This window comes from Temnothorax longispinosus, chromosome 6, assembly GCF_030848805.1.
Source record: "Temnothorax longispinosus isolate EJ_2023e chromosome 6, Tlon_JGU_v1, whole genome shotgun sequence".
NCBI classification, from domain to species: domain Eukaryota; kingdom Metazoa; phylum Arthropoda; class Insecta; order Hymenoptera; family Formicidae; genus Temnothorax; species Temnothorax longispinosus.
In genome coordinates, this window is record NC_092363.1 from 9958731 (window position 1) to 9980412 (window position 21682).

Consider the following 21682-nt stretch of genomic DNA (forward strand, 5'->3'; position numbering starts at 1 on the left):
CGATGAGAGCACAGTTATTGAACACTGACACCTATGTGAACGGATCTCAACTTCACGATAAAGTCTATCGTTCCCTATATTTACCATGCACTTTTTCTATATTCTATGTGTTCTTAGAAGTAGTATTTTTATATGTTATTGCATTAGGAATAAGTACCATTCTTAATATGTTATGTTTTTTCAAAAACTTTACTCTTATTTTTATGTAACCAAAAGTACATACTATAATGTTCGAAAAAAAAATTTGTTTTGTTAGTAATCTGCGAAATTTGTTTTTTAGTTTTTTCATATATTTTATATCTTCATAAGATGCGATTCTCTCGTGTAAAGTGTCTAGGTGAAAAAAATCGTAGCAAAATGTTCAAAAATGCGTTTCAAAAAGGTAAGACAGATTTAAAAATCTATTCTTGAAACACTGTCTTTCCTTTTTAAAATGTATTTTTGGAAACTTTTGCGATTTTTTTCATCGATATACTTCTTCGATTTACTTATTTTTACAAGATGGGAGAATATCGGAAGCGTTCTCGAATTTATAGTATTATTTATTGGATTTCAACAGCATTTGGAAGAGTACAGACATATACATGATCAATAACATCTACGTAAACTATTTTACATTTAATACTGTTTAGAGGTACAACCTTTAAGCTTCGTTGTGAATTCCTATTATTTTGCACGCGCATAATATGATTGAAGTTAAATATCGGCTGTACACTATATTCATTGACTGTTATGTAACATTCATCTTTGAAATATATGAAATTCGATATTTCAACTATAGTAGACGATTGAAGTTGAACGACAGTATCATTGCTTCTTTTGGGCCGTTCATACATTGTGCTGTGAAAAATTGTACCTCTATATATACATCTGTTATATATTCGAACGATATCTTGATCATTTTCAAAACCAAGTGTTTCTTTCACCAAACTTTTAATGTCTTCAAAACCTGTGATTTCTCCTATTAGAACAGCACCGCATACAGTGATTGTATTTTGCATTACTAATTTTCGGGGGTTGAATAATCCTTGACAATAAATGGTGCATGTGTCCGTCTTGTTTTCATTTATTACCGCATTTTTTAATCTACTTCTTTGCAATGTTTTAGTTGCAATTTGGTGGAGTACTCCATTGGGGCCACTGACATTTTGCTTTAAATGAAAATTGTCATTTTCATATGGAAATGTCGACGTTGCCCACAATGGACCACTCATCCGAACACTGTCAACTACATGTAATAAAGAGTGCATGTTGAAAGTCATAACGCTTTTACCATATAAGATCTCACTTTCGCCAACAAATTGTATTAAATCATTTTCACATTGTTTGAAATTTTCCTCTGAAATATTTTGAGAAAGTAGAATATAAACACTTTGTACTAAACGTGTAAACGAAGCTAAGGCTTTATCATTTAGGATTTCTGTAAGACATGGCACACTATAAAATAGAAGCCAAGACCGCCATTCACTTGCTTTCAGTTTGCCTTCATTAAATGATCTTGGCAATCTATGTATTTCTTGTGGAGGCTTTATATTTAATAATCTTTGATCAATTTTTTGTCTTTGTTTTCGCGACAAATAAAACGGAGAACTGGGACAGTTCCACTCAGTCCACAGTTGGCGAACAACTCCTCCTAATATGCCATGCAGGTAGTCTACAGGAAATCCCCATACGCAATCGAAATGTTTAAATGTTGTCAAAATAGAAGCGCCTTTAACGCCATTAATCGGTCTTTGCATACGCTTAGCTTCGTTTATATCTTTGAGATAGTTTTCATGGCTCCGCAATGACTCACTTTCTGTGAAAGGATATCGCATAGAACCATGTGCGTAGACACCTTTATCGTAGCACCAGCTACATCCATAGTAACCATTGAACTGAATTCGATTTTGAATTATAGGGCGTGCGACCGAATCAACTGATGCACTCAATGGCCGTAAAACGAATTTTATCTTTTCATTGTTGCTATTTAATATGGTGATACCATCATTCATTAATTTTTCCATTTGTTGAATGAAAAATTTGAGATATAAATTCATAAACTTTGGTTTCGGTTCAGATTTGGAAACCCACAAACCTGCTAATATTAAAGTTTGGAATCTACATTTAGGTGGTATCTCGTTTATTATTAATGACAAAGGCCAAATGCTGTTTTTGCTACTTTTAAATACAGGAAAACCGTCGGTATTGAAGTTAAAAGTTAACACTTTACATCCTTGATTCTGTGCGATATTCTTATACAAAAGACTGTCATGTACATCTGACATACTTGAATTCTGTAACGTAGTGTTTACATTTGCCAATTTATTTATCAAAATATTTCGCACATTTTCATGCTCTAATAAGGCCCGAATTTGATGTTCGACATCGATAGATATAAAATAGTTTGAAGATTTCGGAGAAATATTATACTTCTTTTTACACTGAATACACATAGTTTTTTTCTGATCAACGCGATCTTTTGAAAGTGGATTTAACAGTGGGATGTAACATTCAGTACAATAATATATATACAACATTTTATTCGCAGGAGGATTATACCATTTTGACATAGTATACTTTGACGTATTTATATAACTATATTTCGGCCCAGCCAAAATTTTTATTAAATTTAATAACGCGTGTCTGGATTCATCGGAATGATTAAAGCGCAAACATAAAGCTTGTACCATTGTGAAAACTTGACGAATTGATAAACCGGCAGCTTCAAACATAATAGTATTGTCATTTGTGTTATCATTTATGTCTGAACTATCAACATCAAACAAATCAAAATAATCTTCACAAATGACATCATCATTATCACTTTGATCATCGCAGCTTGTATCTTCATTACATTCGTCGGAATCGCAATCACAATTGTTCTTATCGTATACAATTTTATTTAGACTACTCACATCATTATTGTTATTGCACAATAAAATGTCACTTGGCGTTGTATTATGTGGTTCTTTATCGTGTGCAATTTCATTTAAAGTACAGATGTCTTCATTCTCTGTAGATAAACTATCAATGGATGAAATTTGAACTATATCCGACGATGTTCCAGCTGTTTGGTCATTTTGCATTACACCTTTATTACCTGAAATTATATATTTTAATTGTAAGTATGTGTAAAATGGAATTGTTGCAAATGTAATGCAATTATTTTATTTCGATAAATCTAAACATTTATAACTAGAAGAATTTGACTGCTAGACTATAATACATAATTATATATATATATATATATATATATATATATATATATATATATATATATATACAGGGGATGGACAGAATAATATGAACACCTGGAAAATGTACTACTTTTTTATTAATAAGACATTATAATTTCGTATTAATAAAAAAAGGAGTGCATTTCCCAGGTGTTCACATTATAATTTACCATTTGTCTTTTATACAAATTTTACCCTTGTTTAGAATAAGGTCTTACAATAGTCATCTTGAATAATCACCGATGAAATGTTGTACTAGCAAAACATATTTTAATTGATTATATAAGTGATGTTAGAAAGATGAAGAAAGCTTCTTATTTTCCAAATTTTTCCGAATTTTAACGATTTTAAACGTAACTGACTGATTTAAAATATCATCGTGTTATTGTTGTATAGCATTGCACTGGTGACTATTTAAGCATTGTATGACCTTATTCTAAACAAGGATAAAATCTCTATTAAAGACAAACAATGGGCCAATCTCTTATTAATAAAATAAGTAGTGCATTTCCCAGGTGTTCACATTATTCTGTCTATCCCCTGTAAATGTATACATATATGTGTGTGTGTATATATATATATATGATATATATATATATATATATATATATATATATATATATATATATTAATATGATACAAATATTAACCTTTTTCGGCGCGTTTCATCCATCTTGAAAAAGTTCGACGATTAATTCTTGTTGTGTCTCTTGGTTCTAAAAATTTTTTGTACCTTTTCATTATTTCTTGTGAATAACTTATTTTCTAATTATTGTCAATTTGCTCATTGAAAGTTCGGAACTTGTTAAGTACGGATTATGAATTACAATAAACTGATAATGCTCTGTAAATAAAATACAAATATTGAATTATTATTTTCAATTACATAATTTCGTAAAATTTTAACCGTTTGGCTACCGGTTTTATACGTATAGAGGTTGTTTTACATGGAGGATTTCTGTTGCCTTCTCTGTACCTGGTATGGTTTCGCTCAATAATATACTAAGCGATACTTGCTGCTAGAAAAGTACATTTGATATAGGTAATCTAAAAAAAATAATATTGCAAGTAGGATTCCTGCACATTTATTTTATTGGCATTAAGAAAAGATTTCGTACTTGCAACATTAGTATCGTTTAGTATATTATTAAAAGACTCCATATCAGGTGTCCAGAGAGGACTTGTAGAATAGAATTAAACCTCCATATGTATGATTACAGACTACCGAATTAAATCAACCTCCATATGTATGATTACAGACTACCGATTACAAACTACCGACTCATTGTAGACCCGACATAACAGTAAAATATTATATTCATGTTTCAACATTGACTTTCAAATGCCTTGTTTATTGAATAAAATTCTAAAAAATTTGAAGCAATTCCTGGAAGTAGCATTACGATTGATCTCTCTAGCGGCATTAATTAAATGTTGATAAAATGATCAAGTTATTTGTTATAAGAAAACAGTTGTTTTTATGTAATATTTGTATTATATTCAACTGTACATACCTTTTCGTTCAGAGATAGTTTATTTAAACGTCTAAAAGCTAAGCAGTAGAGGTTATAAACTTATAAAACTCTCTGTTTCTGATTTGTTTACTGATTTTCATCGATTAAGTCGATACTCGAGTTTAATCGCAGACCGACTCAGAAGAAGATCGAAGTTTTCATGCTGCTGCGAATTTCCTTTACGGCGAATCAGTCTGGATGTCAAGCCACCTGTAATTGAATAAGTCCTGTAACTCGTGGCTACGTCCAGCATGGTAATCCCACGGTCCCGCGTGGATGCACGGGTTGGTCGGGAAGAGGGACTCACTTCAACATTCCCGATTCTCCGATTCTTGATTGGTCAGATTCCCGTGAGAAGAGCCCAGGAACTTTCGGTTCCGGACCGGCCGGTTTCTTCCCGTCCCCGGGAGGGCCGAAGGTCAAGGGAAAAGAGAGCGCAAATGCGCTTTTTCCGTTTTTTAGCTTCCGCGCCTATGCACCGCGGGCGCCTCTCGATGGTTTCGAGAGCTTCGGGAAAACGCGAAGTGCCAGGCGAAACTGATTTGACTGGTCGCGGTTTGACGAACGATCTAACGAACATGCGCCGATAATCACTGCCTTGTTTCTTCCCTGTCGTTGGTTCAACTTCGAATTTCTCGTGGCTGTAGCGCACGCACACGCTTTCTTTCTTCCTTCCTCGTCACGATTCCGCTCGATTCGCACTCGATCTATGGATCACTAAGATCACTCGCGCGCGATACGACTCGGGCTGGGTTCGGGAAACGTGCTTTTAGCGTGCTCTATGAGCGTGCTCTGTCCTTGTTCAACTTTCAGTAAGTAACAGAGATAGAATGACGTTGTCAGCGCTAATAGCGTCTCCCCGAACCCAGCCTCGTTATCTTCTACAATAAGCCAATAGCCATTAGTCATAAGCTTAAACCGTAAGAATTGACCAATCACAGTCTAATATGAGGGGTATATTCGACTGTGATTGGTCAATTTTTACAGCTTATACAGCTTACCCACAGGGCTTTTCAATTACAGGGACCGTATTCTCGAGCCTGCCCTAATGATTTTCGTATGCAACTTTCTGGCTGCGGTCCACTTGACGCTACAAATGCTTTGGAGCGTTCTTCCTCTCCTTCTTTCTTCATTGAAAGAAAAGAGAAGTGGAATGCTTCGAAGCATTTGTAGCGTCAAGTGGACCGCAGCCTCTATTTGAAAAGCATTGAATTTTGCATGCGAGTTTCATGAAAACGATTGGAGAATAGGGCTCCAGAACACAGTTGTGTTACACAGTGTTCTGTAATTGGAAAAGCGGGGAGCACACACTTCTACATAACGCATAATACGTAAGCATAAGAAAACTGATTGGTCAATTTCCTTATGCACATGGGTATGGACCAATCAATTTTCTTATGCTTACGTATTATGCGTTGTGCAGAAGTGTGTGCTCCCCGCTAAAGCCCTGCAAGTGAGAAATGATAAAAAAATAATAACGAAATCGACGTCATCGAATTGACATCGATTATTCAACGTCGATTCGATATACCATTTCTCATTGGATATGACAGCGATTAAAAGCTATAGCACACACTTTTCATAACAGTGGGTCTGTTCGCGTTGCTTGCACTTTTTGCACTCAGCATCTTCGCTTTCTCTCTCTCCAACGGCCGAATATATATTTATCTCATTTCAAGTGCAAAAATGTTTGGGGATTTCAAGCAACGCAAACAAACCTAACTATAAGACGTACCATAAGAATTAGCCAATCATAGTCGAGAATTTAGAAATAAGAATCTGAATACTTTACTGTGATTAGCTAATTCTTACGATACATCTTATGGTTACGTTTATGCAAAGTATGTACTATAGTCTTAATAGCCTGAATAAATGGAGCCTTAATGTAGAATGCGCTGTGGGGCCTTATTCTTGAAAACATGAGAATAGTTTTCGCATACAAGTGGTAAAATAGCCAATGGGAGAATATCTTTGAATAATTCCATTGGCTGTTCTGCTTCTTTCGTACATGAAAGTCAGCAGGGCACGATCAGATAAACTGATATTTTCCGCGTAAAACGTATCGCGTAATCTAATGCCCGGTGTCCACGATACTAGAACTGCGTCCGAGTTTCGGTTTAAGCCAATCAACTTGCAGCTCTTACAGAAAAGCAGCAGTTTCATTGGCTTAAACCGAAACTCGGGCGCAGTTCTAGCATCGTGGACACAAGGCTTTAATGCCCTGTGTCCACGATGCAAGAACTTGGTCCAAGTTTCGGTTTAAGCCAATCAACTTGCAGCTCTTACAGAAAAGCAGCAGTTTCATTGGCTTAAACCAAAACTTGGACCAAGTTCTTGCATCGTGGACACCGGGCTTAAGCCTTGTGTCCACGATGCTAGAACTGTGTCCAAGTTTCGGTTTAAGCCAATAAAACTGCTGCTTTTCTGTAAGAGCTGCAAGTTGATTGGCTTAAACCGAAACTTGAACACAGTTCTAGCATCGTGGACACAAGGCTTAAGAGTAAAGAAGGATTGAATGTATCGCTAGTGGGAGTAGGCAAATCTGCAAACGGATCTACGTCACACGGCAGCCATCTTAAGAACCCGTTTAGAGTGAGAGAATAGTAAAAAGATAATTTACTGATAATTTGCTTGGTAGCAAGTTTTTTCGGAAATTATACTTAAATAAGTCATCATCTAATTATCGCAGTAAATTTTTAGGTATTTTCAGCATCGACATCGTGCTAAAATGCGAAAAATTATCATTGAATATTGGCACTTTTGAGCAGCCATCTTAAGGTCCCGTTTTATATATAGTCACTTCCGTCCGCCTACTCAACACCAAATGCTCATTTCTTTATTACTTTCCTCTTTGGATCAATCAGAGAGGTTCCGCACAACAGAAAACGCGGAATGCGTCCTCTAATTGGTTACGCGATACGGTATATCAGTCTATGTAAACGGACCCTTATTCCGCGCAATCGCACCTATGGTGCATTTACCGCGGAAAGTGCGCGAACATCGTTTTTCATTTGTTCTGTAGTTGGCGGTTGCGCGTGTGTGATCTCCTCATCTCCCGTGAAAGAGTCTTGATCCGTGTGCGAACGCGTTACGACGTGTGAGCAAAATTGACTGTACTAGATTTCTCGTGAAAGTTCTGGCTCGGCCAAATGTGAAGAATTTCTGTGACTGCAAACATGTTTGCATACGTAAAATTTGGTGACGGTGCCAAAACTATTGTGAGTACATCGGAGATAAAGAACTTCAACCCTGAAACATCTAATAGAACGACGAAGAAGTACAAAGTTCGCTGGAAAGAAGACAATGAATTTTATGATGCGGTTATCATCGACGTAGGTGGTAAGTATAATTGTCAGATAATATTAATTGTTAATTAGTGTGCAAATACATCCTTAAAAATTTTGTTGTTTTACAACATGTATCCTCACTGAAATATCTCTTTCCCGTATTCATAGTCCTTCCTTGAGGAATTAATGGCCATATATATTCACACATATAGTCGTTTCTTAAATCTCGAGATCAGTCTGTCATTGTCTCGTGGTAAAACGAGATATGTAAGACAAAAGACAGTGATCTTGTGTCGCGTACTACTTTTACCATATACGAGACAAAGACAAAGAGGAATATAAGGAATCCTCATTTCTCAAGGGACTAGGAATATGGGCATTGCCACTACATTTTTTGTATACCTTAAAAAATAAGGGGTATTTTCCGATTCACGCATGATGCGCATGATGCATCATTTATCCTTGTTTAACATTCGGTGTACAACAAGGGCTGCGTTCCGATATTCACTGCAAGTACTGAAAATCTATAATTTACGTGACGTACACTATAGGTTTTCAGTACTGACAGTGAATATCGGAACGCAGCCAAGGATAAATGATGCATCATGCGCATCATGCGTGAATCGGAAAATACCCAAGGTAAACAATAATACGAAGAAGGTTCTGACCAATTTGGAACTCTGTTAAAAAACCTGAGGCCATATAATCAAGAAGCAAGAATATCTATATCGTTCCGAGGTTCACACGCTACATTGTCGATAAATTCTTGAAACAACTTTATTAATTAAATAATTTTTAATAATCTATTTCACATGTTTTTCCAATATATAAATCAATTATTTATTAATTTAAAAAATCGATAGAACATGATATAAAACAATACGCTGAGTGCAGTTTTGTCATATTTTTTAATAAAAATCGTAGTATTCAGTGTTTAGTTTTCAATCATGTTCTATTCCTTCTTTTAAGCAAGAAATGAGAACGATTTCGAAATTTTGCCTTGGCTTTAAGCATTGACTAAAAAAATTCATTTATGGAATAATTATATAAACGTTTACATCGCCGCCTTGCACACAAGCAGTTAAACTATTGAAAGTAAATATTTATTATTTTTAAAATTTTATGTTACATATACTGTGTTACTTCAAATGCTATCTTGATACCCAAATGTAAAAATACACAGTTTGTAGGTATTAGTGCAGCATTTGAAATAATGTGGACAGTATATGTAAAATACAATATAAAAAAATTATTTTTTTGCAACAGTCTTTTTCGAAAAGTTTTTAATTTTTCAGGCAGGGGGGATATTAGAGATGTTAGTCAGCATCAGTAATATTAAATTGAATATCAATTAAATTATACTTTTTTGATTCAATCTAAAGAACTAATCCGATAGTAACGGCTCTCAGTTCAAAAGAATTAGAAATTGTATGTAAAATTAGCACTGAATATCTTGTTTGACTAAATATTGGCTTTACTTGAACTTAATTGTATTAAAAATAATTTTTGTTTTAATTTTAAGTTTTTGGCTATACCAACACGCTTAATAACAAATATCACTAAAAAATTTTTTGTATTTGCATTGTTTTAGATAGCAAAAAAGCACTTGAAGAAAGAATTGCCAATAGAAGGCCACGTATTCCACTCTTTGAAAAATGTCAATCAGCGTCAGAAAGTGAGCTGGAATCCAGTATAAACAATGTATGACCTCTTTTTTGTTATTTTCCAAAATATGAATAATATTTGAACATTTATGAATATTTAATTTTTTAGAATACTATTAATGAGAAACTAAATATTAATGAGAAAATACAAGAAAGGCTCAAGCAAAAAAATTTAGATGTCACAAATGTAAGTAATATACTAATTTAAAATATTTTAATTTGAAGGAGTATATTTAAAAAAATATATTTCAGAAAAATAATCTTTAATTTGTTTTACTAGTCATGTAATTTAATCGGAGTTGGATAGTAATTAGTTAAAAAGTTAAAAGTTAAATAATAAAGTTAAGAAGTTAATAAGTTAATAACTTTTAACTTAGATAATTTTGAATGATTTAATTCTTAACTTTAACTAGTTATTTTCAAAACACATAATTTTAATTTATTAACTTTTATAATTTATTAACCTTTTCATAAATTAAAAGTTTACGTCAGATAAAAAATTATAAAAGAAAAAATACATTTCCACATAAAAAATAATATTTCTTTGTTACTTTATTATATATAAACTTAATTTGCAAATAAAATATTAATGTTTTATGATCTATATTATAATTGTTTTGAGTAATCGAACTTTAAGTTACAAATTTCTAATTTAATATGAATAGTGCTCGTCAAAATTAACTTCTAATTTAACTTAAATTAGTTTAATCGTAACGTTACTTTTAACTAGTTAGTTTTTTGTTCTTATAACTTTTAACGTAACTAAATTAATTTTATAAGTCATTAATTTTAGTAAAAAAATTATGTTAACTTATCCAACTCTGAATTTAATATTTATATTTAATAATTACAAATTTACAAATAATTAATATTCCACAGAAGCACCTGGGAGGACCTGCCAATGCAATAAACAAAAGAAATATGACAGGAAGCACAAAAGAGACAGTTTCGAAGGTAAACAAAATAATGTATTCTTTAACATAGGAGTAACATATAATGCATTTACCAGATATTCGCTGATATACATAAATGAAAAAAAGTATACATAATAAGTAAAATAAAAGTATAAATTTACTATAACTAAATTTAATATAAAAAGTTATCATAGAATATTGAAAAATTAACGAAGAATCTTATCCATTTTTCTTACGAGTTGACAAAAAAGTCAATCTTTATCAATGATGTTTTAATGACCTCTCTTGTTTTCATATGAATAAATATGTAATATTTTAATATTGTAATTAACAGACTTAAAATTATTATTACAACAATACAAGTAATACTACACGGGTACACAGGTAATACGAATAGTGGGCGGGTACCCGGACATGGTTATACTGTGATCATCAATGACTATTATCCAAAATCAGTGAATTTTCACTATTTCTACTTAATCTTTTTAGGGGCAATGGAAAAACACACTTCCTACCTTTTTCTTTTTTATTTTTAAGATGTACTGCTCACAGTTTAATGAAAACAATTATGATTTTATATTTTTCTGACATATTATTATTTACTCTACATGTTTTCCATACTCTATACTCAATTGTTCAATTCTAATTATTTATAAAGGAATAAAGTTGAAAAAATTAGCATTTTTTTACAAAAAAATGTTTTTTGGAAAGTATTTGACACAAGAGGCTGAAAATTTTATTAAATATTCTTCATATGTCAAACTGTAATAAATATTTTTTCAAAATTTTTTGCAAGCTACATTTTTTATAATTATTGGTATGTAGCATATAAGTTATGTTAGCATATAACGTACGTGCATCTAAAAGAAATCGATTTGCCCTATTACGATTTGTATGAAATTTGGTATCCTATGGTTTTTGAGGTCGCTAAATTCGAATATATCAAACTTTCAAAATTTAAAATGGCAGATTTAATCTGGCGGATTAAAATTTAGAAAAATAATTTGATTCTTTAATCCGCCGTTATGAATTTTGCACATCTGACAAGAATTTGTAATTAACAATCTTAAAAATCTTTATATTATATATTTAGTTTATATTTATTTAGTTTTACATTAATTTATCCTTATGGATATGCCATTTTGAATTTTTTAAATCTGACTTTAGATTTGTAATTAGCGACTCAAAAATACAGAACTGCAAGATTTCAAAGAAATCCATCAATTAAAGAAAACGTGTCCCTCAAAGGATTAAGAAAATGTAACCTTCATGTTTTATTATCAGTATATTAATATTAAAAGATCTCTTATGTATTTTGATAAAATATTTATATTTATTTCATAGAAAATTACTTCTGCTGTATCCAAAACCTGTACATCACAGGAAACAAAAGTAAGTTATTTTCTTTAATTTTTTATTTTACTTTCTTTGGTGTAATAGTGTAATTGATGATAGAATGATATGCAACATATGGAAATGCCTTCTTAATAACTATTTGATTAATAAATACTATAATCGTGTTTAGTTGATAGAAAACGGTCCTTTTTCACAGCGTCACTGCACAAAAAAAATAAAAAATCTGGTATTAATGCCAATTAAAATTACATTCATGTTAAAAGTATATTCATTTTAATAGTGTTATACTTTAAACATTTGTCAATCATCAGTATTATTAATTTATGTGTGAATATATTTTGTATGTAATAACAGAAGAGCAAATCTGTCAAGATTACGGATCACACAAAACGAGATTCGCAGGACAATGTAAAAAAAAGTTCAAATGGCGAAAATTCGATCGAAAGTTTAAAATTACAGGTAAATATTCAATATATTAACATATTTACAGTCTAGTGGTGTGAAATAGTATAATGATATTGATGTCAACTGTTATACAGATTCATGATTTAAAACTGCAAAATAATCGCTTGAAAGAAAATGTGAAAGAAAACGAAAAATACCTCCAGGAGGTAAGAGAATTAAATTCAAATTTACAAACGAAAATTATCGACGATTTTGAGGAACTGAAAGGTACATTTATATATTACACTGTTACTTGTAGGTGGTATTTCTAAAAATTGCAAATTTTCTTTTTTCTTTACATATGTTTATATAAACATTGCAGCTATTATCACTGACCTTTGTAAGAAAAACGCTGGAAAAGAGCAAAGGAACCCGGGTGAACTCCCCGTGGGTTATAGAAGCATGGAAAAAAATTTGGTATATTAATATGTTTTATTGATATTCTATTGGTACTTATATGCTAATTCATTAATATGTTCTTTCATTGATTTTATTTTATAGGTATATCTTGGACATGATGTGTGGATAACGAACTGTCAATACGACAGTATCATTAATATTAGTAAAACATGTTCTATATTTGTAAAAAATTTAGCTATAGCCGTATTTGGTACCCCTACTTTGAAAGCCAGTTCCGTTACGGGAACAATCTCGAACAGAATTAAAAATAAACGAAATGAAAAACCTCGTCCGAAATTGGATCCAGCCAAAATGTTGGCTATAAAAGGTATTAATGTATTCATATAACTTTTTTAATTTTTAGAAAAAGGTGCATTTGATCTATTTTGTATTTATTTCTTTATTTATTAAACTTAGAAGTGGACAAAATTTTATGTGTAACAGAATGATTTATTATGTAAATTTATAAATGTTTGTATATTTAGATACTTTTCGACATTGGCTATCTACGGAACGTGGGTATGACGAAGTAGCAATCGATTTTGAAGTACAACAGGTTGGCACATATATTAGCCAAAAAATCTCGGAATTAAATAGAGAAAAAAAGGCACGTCAGGATGTTACTAAAGGTATATATATATATCTCGTATATATATTACGTCAATTAAGCTGGCACAGCAATTTCAGTACAATCAAATGCGACTTGTATAAAAATTAATTGCTATCTTTTTACTATTTAATACTTATTTCCAATTTTTTGCTTTAGCCAATTTGGTAACAATGGCTGTGCTAGCTTAAGATTAAATTTAGCACAACCTTAAAGAAAAAGAACAGGAAATTATAAAAGAAATGCATATTCTTTTAGTGCTATTTAATGGATGTACCAGCTTAATAGGCGTACAGTAATTTAACATATAATTCTTCAATATTCTATGTCAATTTTTACATATGTGTAGGAATTGTTAACAATAGCCATGCTGAAGCTGGTAAAGCTGCTGATTTCTGTAATGTGGTAATAGATGAACAAGTATTTAATGAAGGGAATAAAGAAATACAAGACGTACATAATAACGATGAGCAAAACCAGCCTGAAAATGGAGAGGATGTAAACGAAGAAAAAGAAAGCTTTGATGGTGATAAATCCGAAAATTCCGTAACTTCGAAAATCCATTCCGAAACAGACGACGACAAAACAGAGGATACGTCAAAAAACAGCTTGGAAGAATCAAATACCCCGTAAAGTGTTCTTAGATGTAAAAATATTTTATATATTTTATCGCATTAGTAGTAAGTACCATTTTTAAGATGTTATGCTTTTTTCAAAAACTTTACTTTCATTTTTATGTTACACAAAAGTTCATGCTGTAATGTTAAAAAAAAAAATTTGTTTTTATGTTTATAATCTGCGAAAATTGTTTTTTAGTTTTTTTCATACATTTTATATCTTCGTAAGATGCGATTTTCTCGTGTAGTGTCTAGGTGAAAAAAATCGTAGCTAAATGTCCAAAAATGCATTTCAAAAAGGTAAGACAGATTTAAAAATCTATTTTTCAAACACCATCTTTCATTTTTAAAATGCCATTTTGGAAACTTGCGATTTTTTTTATCGATATACTTCTTACTTACTCTTACAAGATGGGAGAAAATCGAAAGCGTTCTCGAATTTATAGTATTATTTATTGGATTTCAACAGCATTTGGAAGAGTAAAGACATATACATGATCAATAACATCTACGTAAACTATTTTACATTTAATACTGTTTAGAGGTACAACCTTTAAGCTTCGTTGTGAATTCCTATTATTTTGCACGCGCATAATATGATTGAAGTTAAATATCGGCTGTACACTATATTCATTGACTGTTATGTAACATTCATCTTTGAAATATATGAAATTCGATATTTCAACTATAGTAGACGATTGAAGTTGAACGACAGTATCATTGCTTCTTTTGGGCCGTTCATACATTGTGCTGTGAAAAATTGTACCTCTATATATACATCTGTTATATATTCGAACGATATCTTGATCATATTCGAAACCAAGTGTTTCTTTCACCAAACTTTTAATGTCTTCAAAACCTGTCATTTCTCCTATTAGAACAGCACCGCATACAGTGATTGTATTTTGCATTACTAATTTTGGGGGGTTAAATAAGCCTTGGCAATAAATGGTGCATGTACGTGTCCGTCTTGTTTTCATTTATTACCGCATTTTTTAATCTACTTCTTTCTAAGTTCTAAATCATGAATTTAATGTTTAATGTTTAATGTTAAATGGTTTTTTTATTTTTGATACCATGAGTTACAAAGGGTTAAAATAATTCTGTAGTAATCACAAATGTTTCACAAATTTTTTTTTAATTATAAAATCTTTCAGGAAATAATTTTAAAATATTTTTCCGTTTTACAGATATTTTAAGAATTACAAATTTAGGATTTACAAATATTTTAGATAGAAGTTTATTTTAGGTGATTTGGGAAGCACACAGAGATCGTACTTGAGTATTTTTTTTTTAGACACTTTTAATTAATTCGCACACACGTTTGTTCAGGCAGTAATGGAACGGTAACACATTTCGCATAGAAAATCATAAAATTATATTAAAGGCTTAATAGAAAACGGTAGAATAAGCATAACATATAGCATAACATATATGTTATGCTTATTCTACCGTTTTCTATTAAGCCTTTAATATAATTTTATGATTTTCTATGCGAAATGTGTTACCGTTCCATTACTGCCTGAACAAACGTGTGTGCGAATTAATTAGACAGTATACTGTCTAATTGATTCGCATACACATTTAATCAGTGAATATCCGTAATGGAACAGAAACCTATATGTATAGAGCACGATAGGATCATGTTGATGATTCGATAGAAAAATATAGAACAAGCATTAGGTAGTGTTTGATTCGCATATACGTTCGAGCAGCGAGTATCCGTAATGGAAATGAAAGATATTTCACATAGAGAACGATAGGATTGTGTTGAAGGCTCGATAGAAAACGATAGTGGGGGCATAGGATAGTGTCTGATTGATTCGCATACACGTTCGATCAGCGAGTATCCGTAATAGAAATGAAAGATATTTCACATAGAAAACGATAGGATTGTGTTGAAGGCTCGATAGAAAACGATAAAATAAGCGTAGAGTAGTCTCTGATTGATTTGCATACACGTTCGATCAGCGAGTATCCGTAATGGAAATGAAAGATATTTCACATAGAGAACGATAGGATTTTGTTGCAGACTGGATAGAAAACGATAGTGGGGGCATAGGGTAGTGTCTGATTGATTCGCATACATGTTCGATCAGCGAGTATCTGTAATGGAAATGAAAGATATTTCACATAGAGAACGATAGGATTGTGTTGAAGGCTCGATAGAAAACGATAAAATAAGCATAGTCTCTGATTGATTCGCATACACGTTCGATCAGCGAGTATCCGTAATGAAAATGAAAGATGTTTCACATAGAGAACGATAGGATTTTGTTGAAGACTGGATAGAAAACGATAGTGGGGGCATAGGGTAGTGTCTGATTGATTCGCATACACGTTCGATCAGCAAGTATCCGTAATGGAAATGAAAGATATTTCACATAGAGAACGATAGGATTGTGTTGAAGGCTCGATAGAAAACGATAGTGGGGGCATAGGATAGTGTCTGATTGATTCGCATACACGTTCGATCAGCGAGTATCCGTAATAGAAATGAAAGATATTTCACATAGAAAACGATAGGATTGTGTTGAAGGCTCGATAGAAAACGATAAAATAAGCGTAGAGTAGTCTCTGATTGATTCGCATACACGTTCGATCAGCGAGTATCCGTAATGGAAATGAAAGATATTTCACATAGAGAACGATAGGATTTTGTTGAAGACTGGATAGAAATCGATAGTGGGGGCCTAGGGTAGTGTCTGATTGATTCGCATACACGTTCGATCAGCGAGTATCCGTAATGGAAATGAAAGATATTTCACATAGAGAACGATAGGATTGTGTTGAAGGCTCGATAGAAAACGATAGTGGGGGCATAGGATAGTGTCTGATTGATTCGCATACACGTTCGATCAGCGAGTATCCGTAATAGAAATGAAATATATTTCACATAGAAAACGATAGGATTGTGTTGAAGGCTCGATAGAAAACGATAAAATAAGCGTAGAGTAGTCTCTGATTGATTCGCATACACGTTCGATCAGCGAGTATCCGTAATGGAAATGAAAGATATTTCACATAGAGAACGATAGGATTTTGTTGAAGACTGGATAGAAAACGATAGTATAGGCATAGGATAATATCTGATTGATGCTCATATACGTTCATTCAGTGAATATCCGTATTTAAACAAAAAGAAATTTTATATAAAGAACAATAATATCCGAAACATTTCATGGAAAACGATATGTTCTTATTCGTAACATTTTCATAACATTCGATACACATTGCTTCGTAAAACGCTGTTTGGTTTTCATTTTCAAGGTATGTGGAATATATCAAAAAGTCTACATTAATCTTCCATTGGTAATATATTAAGTCACTTGTGAAAAGCACGGACCAAAAACACGATTAGTTTTAATAGAATTTTTTTTTATTGTTTTCTATATGCCTTTTTAAGCAGAATTTGCTGATAGTGCATATAGACAGTGTTTCGAAGCAGTTGGGAATGAGGAAGTCTGAGGCGAGTGAATCGAACGAGTCGAAGCTCTGGTAAAAGTGAGCTTTATTTCTTTAATATATATACATGATGACTCAGTGCATCAGCGCGTGAATTGTGGATAGGGCTTTGTCTTTAGATTTGTGTGATTCGCCTGTGCGACTCGGGGATCGTCACCCTTATCAATGGCCACCACAGTTCTGGTGGAAGTGCCGATCCGGCAGCGGTTGGTCGTCGTGGTGGCGAGGGCCTCCTGGCTCTTCTCCTTGGTCGTGGTCGTCGGCGGCCTCTGCTAGAGCGGGCAGAGTTGCCCTGTGCTACTACCACCACGGACCGAACTTATCCGCATTCCACCATGCTTGTCCGGTTCGGCGGGTGGGAAGGGCAGACTCTCCCTTGCTTAATAGCAGGCGCAAGTCGGTGGCACGTCGTTCCGAGGAACGGTGCGAGGATTCCGCTCGCTCCAGGTTGGAGCGGAATATGCAAGGTTCGTCTCAATCACGGTCGCTACAGCCGGTATATTTAACGCCCGGTATATTGTAGCCTCAACGTGAGAGAAGAGAACGTGCTCGTCCTGGGCAGGCTCGCCCTTATGTATTTTTCTTGCCGAATTTTGATTGCGAGTAACGACAGTCGTCCCGCGGCGACAGGTGTTACTCGCGCTAGCGGCGCGCGAGTGGGGTGGTGCCACGTGCGCTCGGCCGGGCGGGCTTGAGCGCGTGGACCGGGTTGCCGCACTCGCAGGCGCGCCGTTCGGAGGACGGATCCAAACAGACAGTACACATGTAGGCGAGGGAGGGGCTACCTAACCCTTATGATAAGATCGAACTCATATATAATCATGTCAAATTGTACATGAAATATGAAACATTATAATGTCAAATTGTATATGAAACATTATAATGTTTCATATACAATTTGACATGATTATATATGAGTTCTTATAATTTATATATAAATTATATATAAAAGCATTTATCCACGTAGATTACATATATCCATATATAAACACAATACATGTGCATTATATTTATTACACTTTTAAATTCGGATTATCCGATAGATGGCATCGGATAGGATTTGTTTCTCGTATTTAAAATTTGACGAACAGTGGTATAAGAACGGTATCAAAAGACACGGCAGCGTCTCACGCCAAGCAGCGCGCCAAGTTATAATATGGGATAAATCGCTTCACTATTGATTCTATAGCTTTTGAAAAAATATACATCTTAATTTATCAATGCTTTATTATCGAAGTTAACAGTTCTTTTTTAATATACATATATTGATTATATATAGTATGGTCATATATGATTAGGGGAAAGGAGGATACTCCCGGCCATTTTTTTATTTTTTAAATTATGACTAAAGTTAAGAACATAAACATAAACGAACTACACAAAAATAATCAACAAGATATATATTAACGTAATTTAGTAAAAAAAAAAAAAAAAAAAAATATAGCAAACTTAAGAAAAAAACTACTTCAAACTTAGACTTAATTTTGACCTCTGTAGAAAAGTGGCGGGTAGCTCCGGCCACCATAATATTTAATGACGAAATCGTTTTTTGGCAACACAAACATCACAGTTGTAGTATAAATCGGATGGATTTATATCTACACATATGCCTCATGAGCCCAGTCTTGACATTTATTGCATTGAATCCAATCCTCATCAAACGTTTCGCCACAAATGATGCATTCAGTTTCCTGATGTTCAGGACGTGGTTTAGATGTAGGATTTTTCTTTTTCAATAGGTTCTTCATATTTTTCGTGATCTTTGGCATCTTTTTAGGATCTTTGGTCTTCTCTACCAGCTCATTTTTATACGGCGATGACGTCGAAATCTGACTTTTCTGGGTCCTTCTTTTTTTTACAGTCAGTCTTTTCTTAGAGGTGTCTGGAAAAGGCGATAAAATCTTGAGCACGTCATTAACTTTTTCGTTCTGCAGTGATCCTGCAGTGAAGTGCGTGGAACTTGGTTCTATCTGCGGCAGCTCTCTGAGAACTCTTACACGTTCAAGAACTTCTTGAATTGCTCTTTTCATATTTTCTTCGCTCCAGTCTCCTTAGCTTGTGCTTCTGCCTTTGAATTTAGGCATTTTAACACCCGCCTACGATAAATAAATGAAAGAAGTTATGAGTAAACCTCTTTGTCTAGACCTTTAAAAAGAAATAGACTTTCGAACAGGTGGCCGGAGCTACCCACAAAACTGGTAGCCGGTGCTACCCGACTTGACTTTGTTCAAAATCATTTACATTACCAAAATAGGTTAAGATTTGTTCAAGCAGAAAGAAAGACATAACATACAATAGTTTTGCAGTATGTAAATAAGATATGTTGAGAAATGTGTTTCAATAGCAAATTAAGATATTTATATTTTCTATGTATTCTATGGTTCATGCTTCCGTAAACTAATGTAAAGGCGCCTTGATCACCTACCGCAATTGTTTGTTTCGTTGTTCACTTCCGCCTTCTTCCTCGCTAGCTCTCGCGCTGTAAAGAGACCGTTGAAACCGTTGAAACTACGTTTATAAAGTAAAGTATATTAGCCACGCATAACAGAGTCTGTTCAGTCTGTTTTGTTCCCAATCCCCATATTCCATCAGGTTATGGGCCCAGACTTTATGCGATACGAAAAGTAGCCAGAGAAACTTGTATTACTGTAACGAGATAAATCTGTGCGCGATACGCGTAATGGCGGAAATAGAAAAGTACAGGATTCCCTTGTTGGACGGAACAAACTACGACGACTGGAAATTCAGGATCAAGACTCTGCTAGTGGAATTAGAGCTCACATCCTACATTGAAGTCGAGTATACGAATTTGTTACAAATTGAGACGACTGACAACGCGGAAACACGAGCGAGGAAGCAAGCCGAGATAACCGAGCATAAGAAGAAGAACAGAAAATGTAAGTCGCAAATAATACAACGTATTTCAGACAGTCATTTAGAATATGCGAAAGGTAAAGCAACAGCGCGTGATGTGTGGCAATTGTTGGAAAATGCATTTTAAAGAAAAGGTATTGCGAGTTAGCTCTTGATACAAAAGACACTTCTTACATTGAAATTTGATTCCGGTAATGATAATCTCTCTAATCATTTTTTGAGGTTTGATAAATTAATTCGAGAACTCAAATCCAAAGGTGCTACCCTCGAAGAGTTGGATATAGTATGTCATCTTCTATTCACGATGCCGACGGAATATAATACGGTAGTAACAGCACACTGGAAACTATGTCATCAGAGCTACTGACGTTGAGCTTTGTGAAAACGAGATTACTGGATGAAGAATTGAAGCGGAATGGTAAACTTGCGTGCGAAAAGAATAAGTATAGTAATGCGTCGACAACTGCCTTTTCATCGTCTTTGCATGGATAATGGAAAAGAACATGGATCTTCTAAAGGCGCAGGAAATAAATTTAGTAAAAACAAAGTAAAATTTACGTTTAACTGTCATAACTGCGGACTGCCTGGCCACAAGAGAGCAGACTGTCGGAAGAAAACAAAAACTAAAAATAATGAAGGAACTACGGCACAAATTGCTTCTAAAGGTGAATATACGGTTTTCAATTTCGCTACAACTACAGAGCTTGAAATACGGAATGCATCGAGCTGGTTCATAGATTCTGGTGCAACGGAACATCTAGTTAGTAGTCGTGATCAATTGTCAAACGTGGTAACACTGGAGAAACCGGTGAAGATAAACGTCGCTAAATTTGGCAGTTACTTACGAGCGGAACAAACCAGAGAAATCAACGTTGTGAGCAACGTGAATGGAAAAAAGATTCCTATAAAGATAAAAGACGTACTCTTTGTACAGGGATTGATTTACAATCTAATATCCGTGCGTAAATTAGAGATAAACGGATACAAAGTACTATTTGCTGACGGAAGAGGAATAATCAAGAAGCGAGACACGACGGTGGCGGTCGCAAACAGGGAGAATACGCAGTTGTATGCACTAAATCTGGAACATGTAGGAACGGTGAATGCTTGTATTGCTGCAACAGATCTGGAAATTTGGCACAGGAGGTTCGGACATCTGAACTATAAGAGCATCAGGAAGGTCTTGGATCAAAATAAGAAAACAAGGACGGATGCATCACAACAGTCGATAGAAAAATGTCAGGTGTGTATTGAAGGAAAACAGACCAAATTGCCACACGATCAACATCGGATTCGGGCAAAGAGACCACTTCAGCTGATACA

General features: G+C 33.8%; 1 protein-coding gene and 1 pseudogene across 2 annotated transcripts; one reads left to right on the top strand and one right to left on the bottom strand.

The window, feature by feature from the left end:
- Positions 1–1170: 1170 nt before the first annotated feature.
- On the bottom strand, positions 1171–5548 carry LOC139814036 (uncharacterized; annotated as a pseudogene).
- Positions 5549–7214: 1666 nt separating this feature from the next.
- LOC139814127 (uncharacterized) lies at positions 7215–14983 on the top strand. 2 transcript variants are annotated; one of them, XM_071780172.1, is made up of 11 exons: positions 7216–8071; positions 9611–9720; positions 9793–9870; positions 10563–10637; positions 11942–11989; positions 12308–12412; positions 12493–12625; positions 12720–12814; positions 12899–13124; positions 13282–13425; positions 13753–14983. In XM_071780172.1, exons 1-11 carry the CDS (start codon positions 7909–7911, stop codon positions 14034–14036), a joined length of 1461 nt encoding a protein of 486 aa, XP_071636273.1. In that variant the 5' UTR covers positions 7216–7908; the 3' UTR covers positions 14037–14983. The 2 variants fall into 2 exon arrangements, with proteins under 2 accessions (XP_071636274.1, XP_071636273.1); XM_071780173.1 differs by lacking the exon at positions 11942–11989 and having other exon boundaries at positions 7215–8071.
- The last annotated feature ends 6699 nt before the right edge of the window (positions 14984–21682 follow it).